At 40.7% G+C, this 19728-nt stretch overlaps 1 protein-coding gene across 5 annotated transcripts in view; it reads right to left on the reverse strand.

The window, feature by feature from the left end:
* The window catches only part of CSMD3 (CUB and Sushi multiple domains 3), a 1232975-nt gene that overhangs the window by 161872 nt on the left and 1051375 nt on the right, over positions 1-19728 (reverse strand). For all 5 annotated transcript variants that reach the window (XM_030553724.1, XM_030553722.1, XM_030553725.1 and 2 more), the window contains 3 exons: positions 17238-17426; positions 13447-13624; positions 5204-5349 (listed from right to left, as the gene is read on the reverse strand). In XM_030553724.1, the coding sequence (XP_030409584.1) occupies positions 5204-5349; positions 13447-13624; positions 17238-17426 (513 nt within the window). The remainder of the gene's footprint in view (positions 1-5203; positions 5350-13446; positions 13625-17237; positions 17427-19728) is intronic.

The raw sequence follows: 19728 nt of genomic DNA on the forward strand, positions 1-19728 counted from the left end.
TATCAGCCAGTACCACAGTTTTGATGACTCCTGTGATTTTATCTTGAGGCTCGTTAAATTTGTTGATTTACTTAAAGCTCCATCTCCTGGAGTCAATATATTACAATTACATGAGATTCTCAGATTTCATTTAAGAAGTAAGCTTTTAGACCTCATGGTTGTGGAAAAAAAGCTTGAAAAATGTGAGTTGAGTGTACCTCAAAGGCTCAGAAAATGTAAGACAAAGAAAAAAAAACAAAAAAACAAAATGTATTTTACTTTTTAAAAATCTCATAACTAAAAAAACAAAAACAAAAAACAAAAAAAACAAACATGGCGTGATACATGATTTTTGGACAGGTGGGGATGGCAATACTGGTACCACTTTCAAGCCACGCCTTTTCCCTACTAGAAAGAATATTAACAGTTTCAAAACAGAGGAGGACAGTTCTCTCAAACCATGTGTCCTGGTGAGGTCCTGATGGAAACTGTCACAAAAATAATACATCAATTAGTTATTTTTTTCCAGTTTCTTATACAGGCAAATATGTATTTTGTGGCAGTTTTGCTTATATTAAGACTGCAGGCTCAAACCTTAGGTCTCTAGGTTCAGTGTCATCAAAATTACAGTTTGGAAGATCTGATTCACTGTGGTCTTGCACCTTTTGTAATCATTTAATCTATGCAAGTGTAAAACAGTGTAAAACACTATCATTCTGTTTTAGACGAGATTGCTCACAGCATAGGCGCTGACTCCCTGCGTTCTCCATCCCTGGAGAAAATTAGCAGGTGCTTAACACCAACCAGCAGCCAAGCTTCCCTCTCTCTCCCCCATTCCTATCCACCAGTGGCCCTGCCGATCAACTCCTCCCCCTTCTCCCAGTACCTCCTAAACAATGCAGAACAGCTGTTCCGCGGTGTTCAGTGACAGGGAGGAGCAGGGATGGGAAACACTCAAGGGAGGGGGGCAGAAAGAGACAGGGAAGAGGCAGGGTGGCAGTGGAGCGGAGGTGGGAAGAGGCAGGGAGGGGATAAACCCTTGGAGGTAGATGTGGAGTTGGGGGCCAGGCCAAGGATGGTGTGGGGATGGGGTTGGGAGCTTAGGGTAAGGTGTGGAGTGGGACTGAGCACCCCCAGGGAAAATTAGAAGCCAGCAACTGTGGTTCACACCCAATTTGCACAGGTAGAAAGTACGAGGCAGTGGAGAAACACACCTTCAAACTTTTTCCATTACTTCAAACAACATGTTACTGGAAGTCAGAATTCAAATGAATGCTATGATTACCCAAAACGTATTAGACCTAACTCACAATAAGTTGTGGGTGCATGGGGTTCTTGCCCCATTCTAAATTGCCCCACGTTCCTTTCGTAGTTTTGGTGGATTGCTCTGGCAATCTCCAGACACTGTAATGCTCCCCAGGACCCATTACTGGCTGGTATAATTTAGAGTAACTCTGAGCCTGCTCTAATTAATAGAGGGAGGAGCAACAGTAGAAAACTAGCCCCATAATCAGGGAACCACAAATGGTTCATATGCAGATTTACTCTCAGCTGTACCCACTAATTACTGGTTTATTGTATCATACTGAAATACTGTAAAGGCCCAATACCCTACTTTCCTCCTTGTCCTCACCCCAGATCCTATTCACTCGATTGTGAGTTTGTTTGCAAGGAATGCAGGATCATATACAAAGATATCCTGATGTTTGTATACAAATGGCTCCTGTTGAGAAGTTGTCAAGCTTTGTGAAAGCTCAGCCGTAGATTTGTCAGAGATCATGAGGATTCCTTATAAAGGAAATGCAGTGAACATGCGGAATTATATGGAGTAGGTACAAACAATAAGTAAATACATATTAGCAACTTCAGCTTTGCCACTGCTGTATTGTTCCTCTTTATCCAGGTGCCAAGCATACCCTTCCTGACAGTGTGCATTACACAGAATCTACAATGCAACTGTCAAGATTGCAAAACTGAAGCAGTCAAAAAAATACAAATAAGTCTTCTAAAAAGGAGGTCTGTAAGAAGGCTTAGTTTCCAATTTGACTATCAGTGCCATGTACCAGACACTTTCCAAAAACATCAGGATTTGGAAATTCTTGAATTCACACAGACTAAAAACCTATGGATTAGATTCTCAGCTGATATATATAGGCTTGATTTCATTGAAGTCACTGGTGTCACTGCAGTTTACACCAGATGAGGAGCTAGCCTGGATTATTTTGTACTATGTGTTTGTATAGCAGCTAGCAGAACAGAACCTCTGTTGGGTTGGGATCTTTTGGATGCTACTATCGTCTATATTGACAAGAATATAACAGTAGATATATAAATAACAAATATTATGAAGATATAGATATTGCTTCTGTTCTTAATAGATGACAGTGCAGCTATGCTCTTTATGCATTGAGAGCAGAGGCATGGTTCCAGCCAGTTTCCACCAATTCTACTCTCTCTTGTCTTCCTGTGCAAAGGGAGGCTCTAGAAGCGCCTTGAAGCTTGCTTCGCCCCCCATGTTGCTACCTGTGGTATAGGTAACTGGACCAAGAGTGTAACATACCACATTGTTCTTATGCCAGTGTGCTCACTTAGTCATAATTTGGTCCTTTAATAAGAACAGGTTTGGGTCCACTGTGATTAAATGCCTTTAGCAATGAATCTAGGTCATACCTCTCAAAACTACCTATATTCCACACCAATTTGGTACCCCCTACACTTTTATTGTTGCAAATTATTTACAGCAGATCGAAAGAATCATGAACTTGAAGATACAGAAAGAGGTATTTGTCCTGAAGGGATTAGTCCTAGTGTTTTAACTTTGTTATATGACAAATATTTTGTGTGTCTCAGTCTTGGTCTCATCAAACACCATAGCCCACATTTAAGCCCTGTCAGTTGAAAGGTATGGTCTAGATGCACAGTAAGAGAAATAAACAGAGGGCAGCAAGAGGAAGCCCCTGAAAGTCACTTTACAATTAGACATGGTCACGTGCAAATTAAACAGTTCCCATCCCTTTCACAAATAATTTTATTTCATATATTACACTGGTAAAGGCAACTTTATTTATGGGAAGATGGGGCAGAGAAATAGGTAGAAGACAATGAGAATGGAGATGCAGGTTTGAGTTAACTTGCACCAGGTCTTCCAACTTGGGCACAAGAAACTTAAATTTAAAGAGGAATTTGAGGTGAATCCAGTGAGAGGATTTGAAGAGAGACAGAAGATCATCAGAGCATCAGAAAAAATTGATGAATATTTGTGTCATAAACAGATAGTTAAGGGTTTATACCTTTTTTACCTGTAAAGGGTTAAGAAGTTCACCTAGCTGACACCTGACCAGAGGAATCAATGGGAGAACAAGATGTTTCAAATGGAAGGAGGGAAGTTTTCCTTTGTTTAGAGTCTCAGTTTCAGAGTGAAAAAGATCAAGGAACCAGCCTCTTATCAGAGTAGTAAGTTATAGAAAGAGATAAATAGGTTTATGTTTATTTTCTTTGTAACTTGTCTTGGTACCATTAAGGGAATTATCAAATTTGGGTAATCTTGTGTGTATTAAAGTTTTTGCCCAGGGGAACATCCTCTGTGTTTTGAATCTGTTGTCTATAAGAGTAGCTGGTATGCTAATCTCTCCCAGAGGGTTTTTCTTTTACCTTTCTTTTCTTTATTCAAAGCCTTTTTCTTAATACCTGATTGATTTTTTCCTTGTTTTAGATCCAAGGGGGTTGGATCTGGATCCACCAGGAGTTGGTGAGAGAAAGAAGGGGGGATGGTTAATTTATCCTTGTTTTAAGATCCAAGGGGGTTGGATCTGTGTTCACTAGGGAATTGGTGTAGTCCCTCAAGACTACCCAGGGAAAAAAGTAGTGCTTGGGGGTGGTGGCAGCAATACCAGATCTAAGCTGGTAATTATGCTTAGAAGTGTCCATGAAGGTCCCCACAGCTGTACCCTAAAGTTCAGAGTGGGGAAGGAACCTTGACTATTTGCTAAATCATCCTGGATGGAATTAATATAGGCGTGGAGGCCAAAGATGAGGAGGCTGCAGTAGTCAAGGTTAGGGTGATTAGGAGTTGGGCAAGGGCTCTATAAGAGGGAACAGAGAACTAACATCAGAATTTGGAAATCCTGATGCTAGATAGGATGTAGAGTATAAAACCTGCATGATTTAGAGATAGCATTCATTTAGGGAGAGAATGACGAGAGGAATAAAAAATGACTGCAAAATGACACAGAGGAATTCTGCAGGGCCTTCTGAATATGTCCTTTGGCCTACCAAAATCACTTCCATCTGATTTTAATTGAATTTGAATCATATATTATTCTTTATGGAAGTGCTTTTTTCTAACTATAATATCATTACTAATACAGATTAATTCATTATAACACAGATTATTCATTAACACAGATTAATTCATTATAAGTAAAATTGATCTACAAAATAGAAATTCTGACAAGGAAAAAGAAACAGAAGTGCACTGCAACTTTTAGAAAGTGGTAATTGTGAGATCTGTTGTTTATCATGATAGGAAATTAATGCCCCTTAGAAACCTGACACAAGACTTAGCGTCTGTGTGAGGGTATATGAACTCCCCTCACCCTTTCCTGATTTCTAGAAGGTTTTAGGAATTACTGGTACCAAGATGTGTACTCCCAAGAGGCACGTTCTTGGTGCAGAAGTAAATTTTTGTAAATTCCATAAAAATACAGGCATGCTGCTATGACAAAAAATGTTCCCTTACATTTCAAAATAAAAAAATATGCAAAGGATTTGGCAGCCTCTAGGTCAATACAGGTATAGGTCTCCATTGATTCTTCTCACAGGAACAGGATGGATAAACCCATGTAACTGAATTTAGTTTGTTATTACTTGCAGCGCTGGTGTAACTGCACTGATCACACACAATTTAAAAAAAACTTGCATTTTGGACCCCATCTTTTAATGCAATGGAAGCTATAAAGAGATATTTATGTCTAACCTGAACTGGATGTTAGATTTTGGAAGGTTCACTGGTTCTTTTTGTTTGTTTGTTTGTACTGACAATGTGTTCATGGTATATCTTCTTTGCTTGTCTATTAATAGTGGTAAACATTCATTGATTAACAAAAATTAAACTAATTGTTCCAAAGGACTTAACATTTATTTTAATAACAGAAAGTTAAAACATTTTTCCTTAAGCTTCAACTATACAATCATCAATAAATATAGATACATTTATTGAATTTACCATGATAACTTAGCACAAAGAAACCACTTGTTGTGAAGTCACTGTGGAACTTGATGAGAATCTGGTTTGAAGTACTGTAGACAGACTCCAAAGCAGTGTTGCCACTAAACTGTCCAATCTGAGGAGAACTTTGGTCTGGCCCATCCCTAAAAGAAAAAACAAAACATCAAAAGAAAAATAATATTAAAGATAGGTTTCACCATTAATTGTAGGTAAATGTTCAACCATGAGGGATTATGTGACATTTTTGCTAGGTGGGTCATTTTTTCTAGGTGTAATGCAGTATTTTTGTCTATCCTAAAATGAGCATATATTTAAGTTTTCTAAAAAAAAAAATACGTTAGGGTGCTTCAGAATTTCTGAGTATAAGTTTCTCCACTTACTACCTATTGGAATAAATGCTCTATTTTCTTCCTGCAGATTGTGGTAACCTCAATCCAGCTAGGTTCGGGTGGTACTTTTTTGCCTTGAAACACACTCACTTTTATATAGCCAAGATGACAAATATGGACATTAGACTCATAGGCAATACTGCTGTTCCTCTCCCATCAATTTCTAGCAGTATTACAGAAGAGGAACCACACATTTTCTGTTGATTCATAGAATCATAGAACCATAGGCATGGGAGGCAAGTTTGTAGAAATTTTGGTGGTGCCCAGAACCAGCCCCCCAACTCCGCCCCCTCAAACTCCGTCTTCACCTGCCTAAGGCTCTGGGCAGGGTTTCAGGGGGGAGGTCTGGGGTGCAGGTCCTGGGCTGGGGATTAGGGTGCAGGAGGGGTGCAGGCTTTGGGAAGGAGTTTGGGTGCTGGGTGCAGGCTCCGGGCTGGGGCAGGGGGTGAGTGTGCAGGAGGGGGTGAGGGCTGCAGGCTTTGGGACGGAGTTTGGCGGCAGGGTCTGAGCTGGTGGTGGGGGTGTAGGAAGGGGTGAGGGGTGCAGGCTCTGGGACGGAGTTTGGGTGCTGGGTGCAGGCTCTGGGCTGGGGCAGGGGGTGGGTGTGCAGGAGGGGGTGAGGGGTGCAGGCTTTGGGATGGAGTTTGGGTGCAGGCTTGGCTGGGGGTGGGGGTGTAGGAAGGGTGAGGTGGTGCACGCTGGGGCAGAGGATCAGGCTGCAGCAGAATGAGGGTTGGGGCTGAGGATGAGGGGTTCATGATGCGGGGGGGCTCAGAGATGGGGCAGAGGCTCAGGGTGCAGGGGAATGAGGGTTGGGTCTGAGGATGAGGGGTTCGTGCTGCGGGGAGGGGGCTCAGGGCTGGGGCAGAGGATTAAGGTGCAGGGGAATGAGGACTCTGGCTGGGGCAGAGGATTAGGGTGCAGGGGGATGAGGGCTCTGTCTGGCGATGAGGATTAGGGTGCAGGGGGATGAGGGCTCTGGCTGGGGATGACAATTAGGGTGCAGGGGAATGAGGGCTCTGGTTGGGGATGAGGGCTCTGGCTGGGGATGACGATTAGGGTGCAGAGGGATGAGGGCTCTGGCTGGGAATGAGGGGTTTGGGGCATTGGAGAGGCTCAGGGCTAGGGCAGAAGAGCAGGGTAAGTGCAGCCTGTCTTGCCATTACCGGAAGGCAGGCGCTAGGACCCTGGGGCAGCAGACAGCAGTTCTGCTGGGAGCTGAAGCAGGCAGGGATGTGGTAGAGGGGGGACGCAGGGGGAGAGGTGGACGGCGGAGACCAGGACCCGCTCCAGGCAGGGACGCGGCAGGGCAGTGTGGGGAGACCCACGGGGGCTGGGGCTATGACCTGCTCCAGGCAGGGATGCAGTGGGGCGGGGGGAGGGGGGGGACCAACAGGGGCCGGGACCCGATCCAGGCAGGACCAGGGAAGAGACCCAGCTCCAAATATTGCTGGAGCAGGGCACCCGACCCTGAATATTACTGGAGCCCGGGTACCTCGAGCACATATAACCCGCCGCCTATGACTATAGGGTTAGAAGGGACCACAAGGGCCATCAAGCCTAATCTGTTGCCAAGATGTATCCATACCATCCAAGACAGATGGCTATCCAGTCTCCTTTTGAAAACCTCCAGTGAAGGAGCTTCCACAACTTCTCTCGGCAGTCTGTTCCACTGTCTGACTGTTCTTACCATTAGGAAGTTTTTCCTGAGATTTAATCTAAATCTGCTGTGCTATAGTTTGAACCCACTACCTCTTGTCCTGTCCTCTGTGGCAAAACAGAACTTTTCTCCATCTTTTTATAGCAGTCTTTCAAGTATTTGAAGACCACTATCCTGTCCCCTTTTAATCTCCTCTTTTCAAACTAAATATCCTTCAGCCTTTGCTTGTATGACTTGCATCCCACTCCTTTGATCATCATTGTTGCTCACCTTTGGATTCTTTTCAGTTTCTCTACATCCTTTCTATGCATTGTTGACCAAAATTGGACACAGTACATGAGTTGAGGCCTACCCAGCACTGAGTAGAGTGGTACTTTCACCTACCGTGACTTTGTTAACGTTACTCAAAATTGTGTTTGCTTTTTTTACAACAATATCCATTTGTTGACTCATGTTGAGGTTGATCCACCTCAATTCCCAGATCCTTTTTAGCAGTGCTGCTGCCAACCCAGTTACCCCCCCGATTCTGTATTTGTGCCTACCTTCCAAAAGTGTGATCAGTATGCTCTCTATTCCCACATCCAGGTCATTAATAAAGATGTTTAAAAAAAAAGAAAAGAAAAAAAAAGACCCAGAACAAAAGCTTGTGGAACCCCACTAGAGACCTCCTTCCAGTCAGACATCATTCCATTAATAGTTATTCTTTTTTTTTCTTAATGTTAGTTCCGGTGAGCCAGCATTTCTCCGGCTTACTTATGAGAATGTCATGTGGAACTATGTCAAAGCCTTGCTAAAATACAGGTATAGTATGTCCCAGGCATTCCCTCATCCACCAAACCAATTACCTAACCAAAGAAGGAAAACAAGTTGGCATGACTTGGAATGATTCAGGGATTTCTGGATGGATTAAATAATGTACCACATTTAGTGTATATAAAAATGTAGGGTAAAATCCTAGCCTCACTGCAGCCAAAGGCAAAACTCCTATTGACATACATAGGATTAGAATTTCACCCTAAAACTGTATACAAACTATTATACATGTAAATATTACTGACATTTATTATTTTGAAAGTCACTTTTTTTAAAGGAGCTTCAGATGACAGCATTTCATTTCAGATTAAATTTGTGGGCAGAATTAGAAGTCAAAGTGTTATCATTTGCACCTAAAACTAAGTATGGGTATAAAATATAGGACACTTAAATTGGATCAATTAATCATTAATGTAAACAGCTTCCTAGTTTTTAATTAATTTTCTTGTGTTCACTGCAGTTTTACTGTTGGGTAACAAAGGTCCTAACTGAAAAGAAGGTGTTTAAAGATAAAGATAAATAATTAGTTATGGCATATGCACGATTTCACATATGTTTTTCTTATAATATTTCCTTCAAGATTCTTAAACAAAAGGGGCTGCTTAGCATAAATTATTGTTCTCTGTTCCCATAGTTTAAATAATAGCTACTTCAGAGCAGTTCATGGTCTGCATCATGTAACTATTTATTTCAAAATGTCTTGTTCTTTCTGTATTGTTGAAGCTATGGAACTTTGTGCATCTTTATTTAACGACTAGCCAATTCATGAATTCAGCAATTCATCTGGAAATAAGCAGACTAGTAGAAACCTACAATTTATTGGATGGGTTGAATAATAAATATTAGAAATGGGAAAAACCTGGCAGGTCATCTAATTCACCCCCTGAAATTTGGAAGATTGCTCCTAATGATTATTCATGTGTGCTTTGTCTAGCCTGACTTTGAATATCTTTACTGATGGAGCTCCTAAAACTGATTGTTGGGAGATTATTTCATATTTTAACTCTATTTCATATTCTAGTTCTATTACAAGGCCTTCACCCTCAAACCTATTGAACTCAGTCTTTTCATGATATGACTCTTTCTTTATCTTGGATTTATCAATAACATTATTTTATTCTGATACTCCTAAAACTGCACACATGCTAGTAACAAATTGAAACCATTACCTCCTCACTCCTTGATGAGCTACTTGTTTCAGTAGTAAAGTCATGTCAAGATTCATATCAGCTGGCACTAGAGCTGTGTGGAAGACAGAAATTCCATCTTGTGGAGAATTTTGAGATTTCCAATTCTGGCTTCATTCCATATCAGAACAAAATCCAAAAAATTCAGAATTCCCCACAAAATATTGTGTTTTTTTTAAATGGATCAATCAAAACATTCTGACTTTTTAAAAATATTATACTATAAAATATAATAAAACATTAAAAAAACAAAAATTAAAAACATTTTGTTCTGAAAATGTCAAAACAGGACATTTCAACATTGTTGGATTTTTTGCCTTCCATTTTTCTCAGGACAATTTTTTGGTAAAACTGATTTTGTGAAGAATTTAAATTTTGATGAGAACTGAATTTTCCAAAAGAAAACTGTTCACTCAGAGTTTTTCTGACCAACTCCAAGCACCACATTCTTCACGTCAGATTTTTTAAAATTACATCACTTTAGTGTTATTATATATTTATATAACAACAAAAACAGTTTGCTAGATGTTTTAGTTTCATGGTTTCTGCCCGAAAGAGTTAACAATTTCAAGACAACATAAAAATGGAGTAAAAGGAAAGGGATAAGGAATATAATGATAACAATGTAATAGGCACTGAGGTTTACTTTTATTATTGCTTTTGGGGGTCTTGGGACATTGTCTGAAAGTGAATTTAAGGAGAGATGAGGAGGAGGCAAGGTGAACTAGGTCATGGAGAGAACTGCATGTATGTGAGGTCACATGGCAGGAGGCATATAGGGGACAGTGAGAGGAAGATTAGATGAGGTTAGTAATTATGCAATTTGGGCAGAGTTAAATGTTGAGGGATGAGCGAGAGGAGACAAGAAAGTAAACACAAGCAGAATTAAAGTTACTGAGGGCTGTGAAGGCCAAGACAAGCACAATAAATTTGATGAAGAAGGTGACTGGGAGAAAGTAAAGAAATTTCAAGAGCACCAGAATATACTAAGAGCAGTAGGCAGGGGAGACAATGTTTTTAGTGGCATGTTGGAAAGACTGAAGGAAGCAGCAAGGTGAAAGTCTGGAATACCAGGGAGAAAGAGTTTGCAGTCATCAAGATGAGAAATTATTAGGAACGCACAAGAGAATGAAGAGCAACAGTAATGGAGAGGTATATGGAAGATTATTATATATTCATGGCTATGATTAAAATTTCCCAAATATTTCCATTTATGTTTATCCAAGATATATATCTTGGTGTAACAGAACTGCAAATGAGTAATGGATGGAGATATCATAGTAATGAATTAGTCCAAATAATCCCTTTAACTATTCCACAGAATCCATAATTTAAGTACCTCACGCTGCAGAGAATTTTAATTTAAATACATGTAAGCAAGCTTTAGACCAACCTTTATCACCATTGAAGTGTCTAAGGCATACAATGATGCCTGTGCCCAGATGATTATTTCTTATGTTTCCTCCTATGGCACTCTGTGGTAGGTGTCCATGATCATTTGTCTCATTGAGAGCACCCTGAGTTCCATTCTCTTTTAACTAAGAGGCTCAGCTATAATTGACCCAAATCCTATGTTGTATGCAGTTTTTGGAGCTGTGTCGGTCCCAGGATATTAGACAGACAAGGTGAGTAAGGTAATATCTTTTATTAGACCAACTTTTTTTGGTGAGATAGTCAAGCTTTCGAGCAACACAGAGCTCTTCAACAGGTATGGGAAAGGTACTTGAGTGGTCTCTATGTACTAACTACATATGCTAAACTATTTGTTCCATCTTATATTTAGCTGTGACATTCTTAGTATCTTTCCCAGATCCAAAGAAGAGCTCTGTGTAGCTCAAAGCTTGTCTTTCTCAATAACTAAAGCTAGACCAATAAAAAATATTACCTCACCCAACTTAACTATCCAACTCCTATATTTTACTTACAACCAAATCAAGAATATAGTCTCTTTCTTATATGTTCTAGAACTGATGATTCCACAGAGCAACCGTGTAAGATGCTAAGAAATTGCTTCTCTAAATCTTGTCCTGATATGAATTGGAACAGTTTATATGTGCATAGTTGACCTTGCCCGTTATTACTCTTTTATTAAACACAGTTGCCTCTTTGATCTTTGTCAGCACTGTGCATTTGATATCCTTTTCTTGATCAGGAGATTGCTAGCATAAATTTAGGAGAATATTTTTATTCTCATGATATGGGATATACACCAACATCCTTCACAATGACAGCATCAGTGCCTGTCTCAAATATCTATAAGACAATGGACAACACTCTGATATTCACCACAAATACACTGCCAATCTCATCCATTTCATCATCACCCATTCTAATTTTACATTCAACAACAAATACTTTATACCAGGGTTTCTCAAACAGGGGTCGCTGCTCATACAGGGAAAGCCAGGGACTTTCCCTACATAAGCAGTGACCCCTGTTAGAGAAACCCTGCTTATCCAAGCCATGGGAACAGCCATGGGTAAATGGATGACTCCCCAGTATGCCACCCTCTTCATGAGCCACCTTGAAGAAGAATTTTTGGATAAATGCACAACAACAAAAATGATATACCAGAGATACAACAATGATATTTTCATCCTCTGGACAAATGACCTAAACTCTCTTTTAGATTTCCACTACAACTTCAACAACAATTATCCTTCCAGTACATTTTTTCTAGAACACTCCCAGCACCGGTTTCCTGGACTTCACAGTCAGCTTCAGCAATAGAACACTGCTGACAACTATACACAAGAAACCCACGGATCACCACACAACTTCACAGATCTAGTAATCACCCCAAACACACCAAGAAATCTTTTATCTACAGCTGGGCACTCTGATGTCACAGAATATGCTTTGAGGAGAAAGTCCAGGATATACAGCTTAATTCAACAAACAAGCACACTCCAACAAAGAAGCAGATTGCATCACAGAATGAGCCACCCAAGTCCTCTGAGAAAACCTGCTTCAACATAGAAATGAACTCCCCTCTGACCACACAGTCCTCGTTGTCACCTCTCACTTCACAATAGAAGCCACATGGACTACCATTAAACAATTTCAACCTATACTTGTAACCCATACTGAAAGGAATCTTTCCTGAATCCCCTATTTTGGTCCCTCACCTTTGCCATCTCATCATCAGAAGCAAGCTCCCCATAGACCAGGACACACCAACAATATGCAGCACCAGTCCCTGCCATAATAGATGCAAAGCCTACAGACATATCTCCACTCTATGATGATCAACATCCCCAAACATACACCATTAAATGCCTCAGTAACAGCTATTTGGAAAAAAAAAAAGAGACAATCACTATGCTCTCAAATGAACTCTTACAGACAAAACCAGCATATCACTTGTGGGTGAACACTTTTCACTAAGCAATCACTCTATATCTGACCTATCAATCCTCTTTCTCAAAGGAAACCTGCACAACACTTTAAAAGATGAGCCTGAGAGGTTAAATTCATAACTTTGCTAGACAGTAAAAATCTTGGACTGAATAGAGACACTGTATTGGTGGCTTATCACAACAATCTATAACCCACTAACCTGCCCACCCCCAGCTTTTTCTTCTTCTTTCTCCACTATGTCTGGAGAGATGTTAACTGGTCACTTCACCTTGAATGGTTCCTGGACATACATGTTAACTCCTTACGCTTAACAATCTGCTCCATCTTTTATTTAGCTGTGACATTCTGAGTACATTTCCCAGGCCTGATGAAGAACTCTGTTTATGTTTGAAAGCTTGTCTCTCGCACCAGCAGAAGTTGGTCCAATAAAAGATATTGCCTCATTCACCTTGTGCTCTAATGATCTAAGTCAATATTTAGTGAGAGTCCTCTTTACATGTAATGCTTTATAACTTGACTTAAAAACAAGTAAAATATCAAACTACTGATCCTATAACTACTGATGCCAACAGAAATTTTGACTTGACTTCAATGGGAACAGGATTGCCTTCATTCCTGAAATTTATTTTTTCCCTATTTAGGTACTTCATGAAAGAAAATATGATATGCCCATTTTATCATTGGTTTAGTCTTGCAAATCCATCATTGTCACTAAACAGAATTCAGACATTAAGCAGAAATCTATGACATATAACCAAAATGTTAGTTTTAATCTCTGACTTGTTACACCCTCACATGTAGTAGAATAAATCAATAATTGTGCTTGCTTACCATACAGTTATGAAATCATATATTGGCTCTGTTTGAAGAACAGTAAAATTGATATAGATTCCATTACCAGGTGGTACTCGGACAAGCCAAAAGCAGTCCTGAAAGTTTGGGTACTCATCAGGGTATCCAGGAGAATATATGGTGCCATTCATTGCAGTTATGTTTCCTCCACAGAGAGCTTAAAAACAAACAAAACAACAACAAACACTGCAGGAGCAGTCAATAACTTTTGCATTCTTTTTAGGTGGTGTGAAATCCTTATTTGTGAATACATTGAGCACGTGCATAGTTGAACTGTGTTATGGAAAACTAAAGAATGTCATCTGGATATCGGAAACGAAAAAGCTATTGAGCTTTTACAAACAGCAAGAGGTCCAATTCTGAAGTCCTTACTCAATTGAATCTCCCAGAAAAAAAAATAACCAAAAACATGGTAGTTCTAAGAAAAGGCTTGAAGACTGGCTCCCAAATCCATTTTGAGATAATAGGCTAAATTCTACCTGACCCCATCCACCAAATGTGTGGATGCACAAGATGAGGAAAACAGTGCAATGACTTCTTCTTTGTGGCCTTGTGTAGAGACCAGGAACAGTTACATAGGGAGTGCAGGAATTGCTCCCACGTTGTGTCCTCAGGGGGTAGCTACAAAAAATGCATTGGGGATCATGATGGATAGGTGAAACTGGCTTGGTGTGAGTGTGGAGGGAGAGAAAGGGTAGAAACTATGCAATGCAGAACAAGAAAGAAAGCAATTTTGCCTTTCCCAAGAGTGGTTCTGGCTAAGAAAGCAAGAAATCTTCCTACAGTTTCCTGACAAAGTGTGCCCCCTCAACCCTTCACCCAGGGTGCCTCTGGCTCTAAAGTTTTTAGTTATACATATGCATTACATAATATATTTAGACTGCTGAACTCATGATTTTCCCCTCATACTACTTCTCTCTAGTTTTTCCTATTTCTCTATAGACAACATTGAGGGATTATGGCATAGAATCCAAAGTAGTAATAATCAGGTCAAATCCTGGGAAACAGAGCAAAGCCCACATAAGTTCACTTTATTCAGAGTAAATTTCCTGAAGAATAGAGGGGCTGATGCAAAGAATCATTAGCCCCAAAACAAGCTTAAGAGCCTTCAAACTAGAAGTGACCAGCTGCGGCAAGGTATGGAGGAGTGTAACACTATTGTCCTAAGGGGATTGCTATGTGTATGAGTTTACTTGCTATGCCCACATCATCTTTAATGGTGCAGTATGGAGACTTTCAGCATTCTACTTGGCAAAGATCTACATGGAGATCTATGTCTAGATTCTCCACAGCCTAAGCAAGCCACACAGTGGACACATTGCATTTCTGCTGCTTTTATATGTAATATGTCCACAGAAGCAAACAAAGGATTTGGGACAATATCTTAACTATGCTAAGACAAAGAACAACAACTGGAATGTAGGCGGCCTTTATCAGAATCAAATATCTTAGAAAATCTCAAAGAAATGACAGTGAACTATTTTTTTTCTCCTCTTTAGGCATGGAAGCAAAAATTATTTAAAAAAAAATCAAACACCTCTTTATCGAGATCTGATTCAGGCTGTTTGCCTCAAGGAGTCAGGCATTATTTGATAAGTCATAAATCTATAGTATGTTAAAACAAATATATTACATTAAATATTGTTAAAATTTGTAAAAAGTGTTCTCCTCTCCAGTTAAGCATACAAGAAAAACAAAACAAAACAAAAACAATACCAACTTGATTTTCATGCTTTGGAGAACTTTAATCTCAAATAAAAACAAATGCAGGTAGAAGATACCCTAATTATCTTTAAAAAAAAATCATGACATAGCTAAATGTTTACACACTTAATAAAGATACTACTTCAGATGCTTGCTCAAAAAATGAACAGATGAAATTCCTCTGCAAGTTGAGCCATCTTGCCATTCCCTGGTTATCTAGTACATTAGATCAGGGATCAGCAACCTTCGGCACGCGGCCCATGAGGGAAATCTGCTGGCAGGCCGGGACAGTTTGTTTACCTGCAGCATCCATAGGTTTGGATGATCGCAGCTCCCATTGGCTGCGGCTCGCTGTTCCAGGACAATAGGGAAGCAGTGTGGGCCGAGGCTCCCAATCTGCGGTCAATAAGTCTTTTTTTCTCCATTATTCTATTGCCAACTAGTCACCAAACCTCATCTGCACCACAGAAACCTAGCTGACACAGTTGGTCTGGTGTCCTTTTACCTGGTCTCATCAGGAAACTTTTTTCATCACAGAAATAGATGCAGAAAAACCTTCTATAAACAGCACAGCCATTCTATTTCCTTTTGGGCTCAAATGCAGGAAAATCCTTTGCAGCTGCTCACTTCATATGTGAGTCCACAAGTAAAGCTAACCTGGATATCTTTCTATCTCTACATCTTCGAATTCCAAACAATTTAAGTGGCACGGCAAAATAAACTCATAAACAAAGCTGACCAGAGGAGGACAATTCTGTTTTGCAACAACTTTTTAAGGTTTCTAAATGTATTATTTTTTCTGTTGCAGAAAGAAAACAAAACCATGTGTGTGTCTGACTCAGGGTATGTCTACATCTAAAATTTTGCAGCACTGGTTGTTACAGCTGTATTAGTACAGCTGTATAGGGCCAGCGCTGCAGAGTGGCCACACTTACAGCAACCAGCGCTGCAAGTGGTGTTAGATGTGGCCATACTGCAGCGCTGTTGGGCGGCTTCAAGGGGGGTTCGGGGAACGCGAGAGCAAACCGGGGAAGGAGACCAGCTTCGCTGCGGTTTGCTCTCGCGTTCCCCGAACCCCCCTGCAAACCGCAGGGAAGGAGACCTGCTTGCACGGAGGTTCGGGGAACGCGAGAGCAAACCGGGGAAGGAGACCAGCTTCGCCGCGGTTTGCTCTCACGTTCCCCGAACCCCCCTGCAAACCGCAGGGAAGGAGACCTGCTTGCACGGAGGTTCGGGGAACGCGAGAGCAAACCGGGGAAGGAGACCAGCTTCGCCGCGGTTTGCTCTCGCGTTCCCCGAACCACCCTGCAAACCGCAGGGAAGGAGACCTGCTTGCTCGGGGTTCAGGGAAAGCGAGAGCAAACCGGGGAAGGAGACCAGCTTGATTACCAGAGGCTTCCTCAGGTATGCTGGGATACCTGCTTATTCCACGGAGGTCAAGAAAAGCGCTGGTAAGTGTCTACACTTGATTACCAGCGCTGGATCACCAGCGCTGGATCCTCTACACCCGAGACAAAACGGGAGTACGGCCAGCGCTGCAAACAGGGAGTTGCAGCGCTGGTGATGCCCTGCAGATGTGTACACCTCCTAAGTTGCAGCGCTGTAACCCCCTCACCAGCGCTGCAACTTTGTGATGTAGACAAGCCCTCAGTTCAAATCCCTGATTAGTTTTATTCAGAGCACAGTTTTTCATTTCAAATGAGGCAGAGCAGGGACTTAACCTTAGGTCTTCCAAATCCCTAGTAATCTAGCCACCTAATTATGGACCCTCTCCAACAAAATTTTGTGGAAACTGATACATCTCCATAAAATGTTTGGTTTTGACAAAACATCCCAATTCCAATCAGCTCTTCTCTGTAACTACTTTCTGCTCTAAAAACACAGGACTCTATCAATTGAGTTGAAAGAGAAATCTCAAGTTGTCTGTGGCAGTAGTAATAAGTAAAATAAGGCTTTTCAGTCCAACCTATACACAGACAACAAATTATTAAACAGTAAGAGAGGTTTGATTTGATGAAGTTAAGGGAAGGGGAATATGGGATGGCATATTTTTACACAATACGTACCTTCACACCTGGGGAGAGGATGGTTCCAATTACGACTGACTCCATGTAGACAAGTCAGTGCTGAATTTCCAATTAAGGTGTACCCAGGAAAACACTCAAATGAAATTGTTTGTCCTACAGTAAAGTCATTTCCAATCACAAAACCATTACGGAATGGCCGAGGGTCAGGACAGCTTTGCAACTGATAAGCTGAAATAAATAATAATAATTTTTAAAAATAGTCCTTCAATGATCTGTATTTTAATGCTTTAGTATTAGAAGCTTTACATTTTGGGTGACAAAAATCCTTGCTCTTCTCTCAAATTCCACTAAAGGAAAAAGAATATGAAGCCTTACTGTCATTTAGTCACTTTATGACACAGTAATAGTCAAAGACCATCTGATCTGCATGGGGGGGAGGGGCAGATTTTGGAGCTATACGCTGGCCAGGGCGGTAGGAAGTAATCACACAAAACCATCTGGAGCTCATTCATTTACACAGGAAACAGTCAATGCTACATGCCTTGAGGTGCTCAGTGACCTCTCCCTTCCTTTTGCTGGTATGTGCAAAAAAGCAACAGCATATCATGGGTTTACATATTTTGGAGTGTACTGCCCCTACTGATGCACTAATGGGATATATTCTTGCACTTTAGAAAGCACAAGAACTGCAGTTTTGTCCAGCTCCTGTTCAGGAGGAGAAGAGAGTGACAGAATATGCTCCTTATGCCCTCTCCCCATGAACCTATGCAAAGTCAGGCACTCCTGTCTCTATCGCTGATTACTAACTGCTGCCGAATGTATTACATATGCTGAAAGAGAACAGCTGACATTAAGGCTACTTATCTTCATCTCTACTCTTTTTTTTCCCTAGCAAATTTAAAAGTATAAAAGATTCCAGCACTGAATTTTAATATCACAGATATACTGGTGAAAGTGTAAAGAGTATAAACCTATTTCACAATTTCAGGTGGCCTTTTTCAAGAAGTCATGAAATACCCAGACTTTCTCCGCCTTGCACTGTAGAATTGTTGAGGACAGAGGTGTTCCACCAAATCTGGACAATTTGGAGACCCCAATATATAGGTGAGTATCAATATCTCTCTAAAATGTTTAAAGCATTAAGAGCAATTTTTCAGAACCCTGGTAAGCCGCGTGCCAGAGGTTGCCGATCCCTGAAATACCCTTACATAGTATTTTATCACGCTTTTGTGGTACATAGATCTCACAGTGCTCCTTGGCAAATGCCATATTATTTTGTTCATATAGGACTAAATCTAGATTCCCAAAGAAGCCAACTAGAATATGCCTAAACATGGAGTTAGGAACATGTTAGAAGAGACTTCAAGATTTGGATTATGGGGTATGATTATTGTCATTCTAACATTTTCTAAGAAGCTTTACTGCAGGGTGGTTTCTATAATAAGATGGGGTATTATGTTTAGTCTGGATCTTTTCCAACTCAGAGAATGGCCAGATCATGCATCTCACATAAGCCATACCATGAAAATGGTTATTGTTTTTAAATATGTAGGTCTTTTCTTTGAACAAGAGTGCTGATTTAATTCCTTCAGAATGAGTCTGTGGCTGTATCACCAACAACTTCATTTTTATCAGTCTTCACAAGGTCTACAGGGCTGGCCTGCTTAGTACTTGTGCAGGAGTTTTCCAAAGAAATCACAGGCTGCTGCAGAAAGTGGATCTGGTGATTCACTGCATGGCATTGTTCCCTCTCAGTCTATATCAAACCAATGTCCAGAATGACTTCACTGCATATCAAGCAATGGGTACCATTTTCTAGCTTGTAGGAAAAGGTGCATATGCCCCTATAAAGGCTAGAGATAGCCAGAGACTACAGCAGTTTCAGACTAGGTCAGTGTGAGGATGTTGACCTACCATCCTCCCACAGGTGACTGGAAGAGAGGGGGCTATTTATGTCCATGCGAGTGCAGGAAAAGTTCTCTTTTGCCTGGAACGGGCAGAGTAGCAATATAGTTATATATACAGTTCAATACCAGGCTTTGTCATGATCATCTATGGGCATTAGTCACATAATTATGCCTCTACCCCTGGAATACTAGGTGCAGTTCTGGTCAGTCCATCTCAAAAAAGATATATTAGAATTGGAAAAAGTACAGAGAAGAACAAATATTAGGGTATGGAACAGCTTCCATATGAGGAGAGATTAAAAACTCTCCTCATAAGCGACTGTTCATCTTAGAAAAGGGACCATTAAGGGGATGGGGGATATGATAGAAATCTATAAAATCATGACTGGTGTGGGGAAAGTAAATAAGGAAGTCTTATTTACCCCCTTCACATAAAACAAGAACTAGTGGTAAACCAATGAAATTAATAGGCAGCAGGTTTAAAACAAGCATAATGAAGTGCTTCTTCACACAGCACTCTGTCAACCTGTTAAACTCACTGCCAGGGGATGTTGTGAAGGTCATATGTATAACTGGGTTCAGAAAAAAATTACATAAGTTAATGAAGGATAGGTCCTTCAATG

Source organism: Gopherus evgoodei, chromosome 2 (genome assembly GCF_007399415.2).
Source record: "Gopherus evgoodei ecotype Sinaloan lineage chromosome 2, rGopEvg1_v1.p, whole genome shotgun sequence".
Lineage (NCBI taxonomy): Eukaryota > Metazoa > Chordata > Testudines > Testudinidae > Gopherus > Gopherus evgoodei.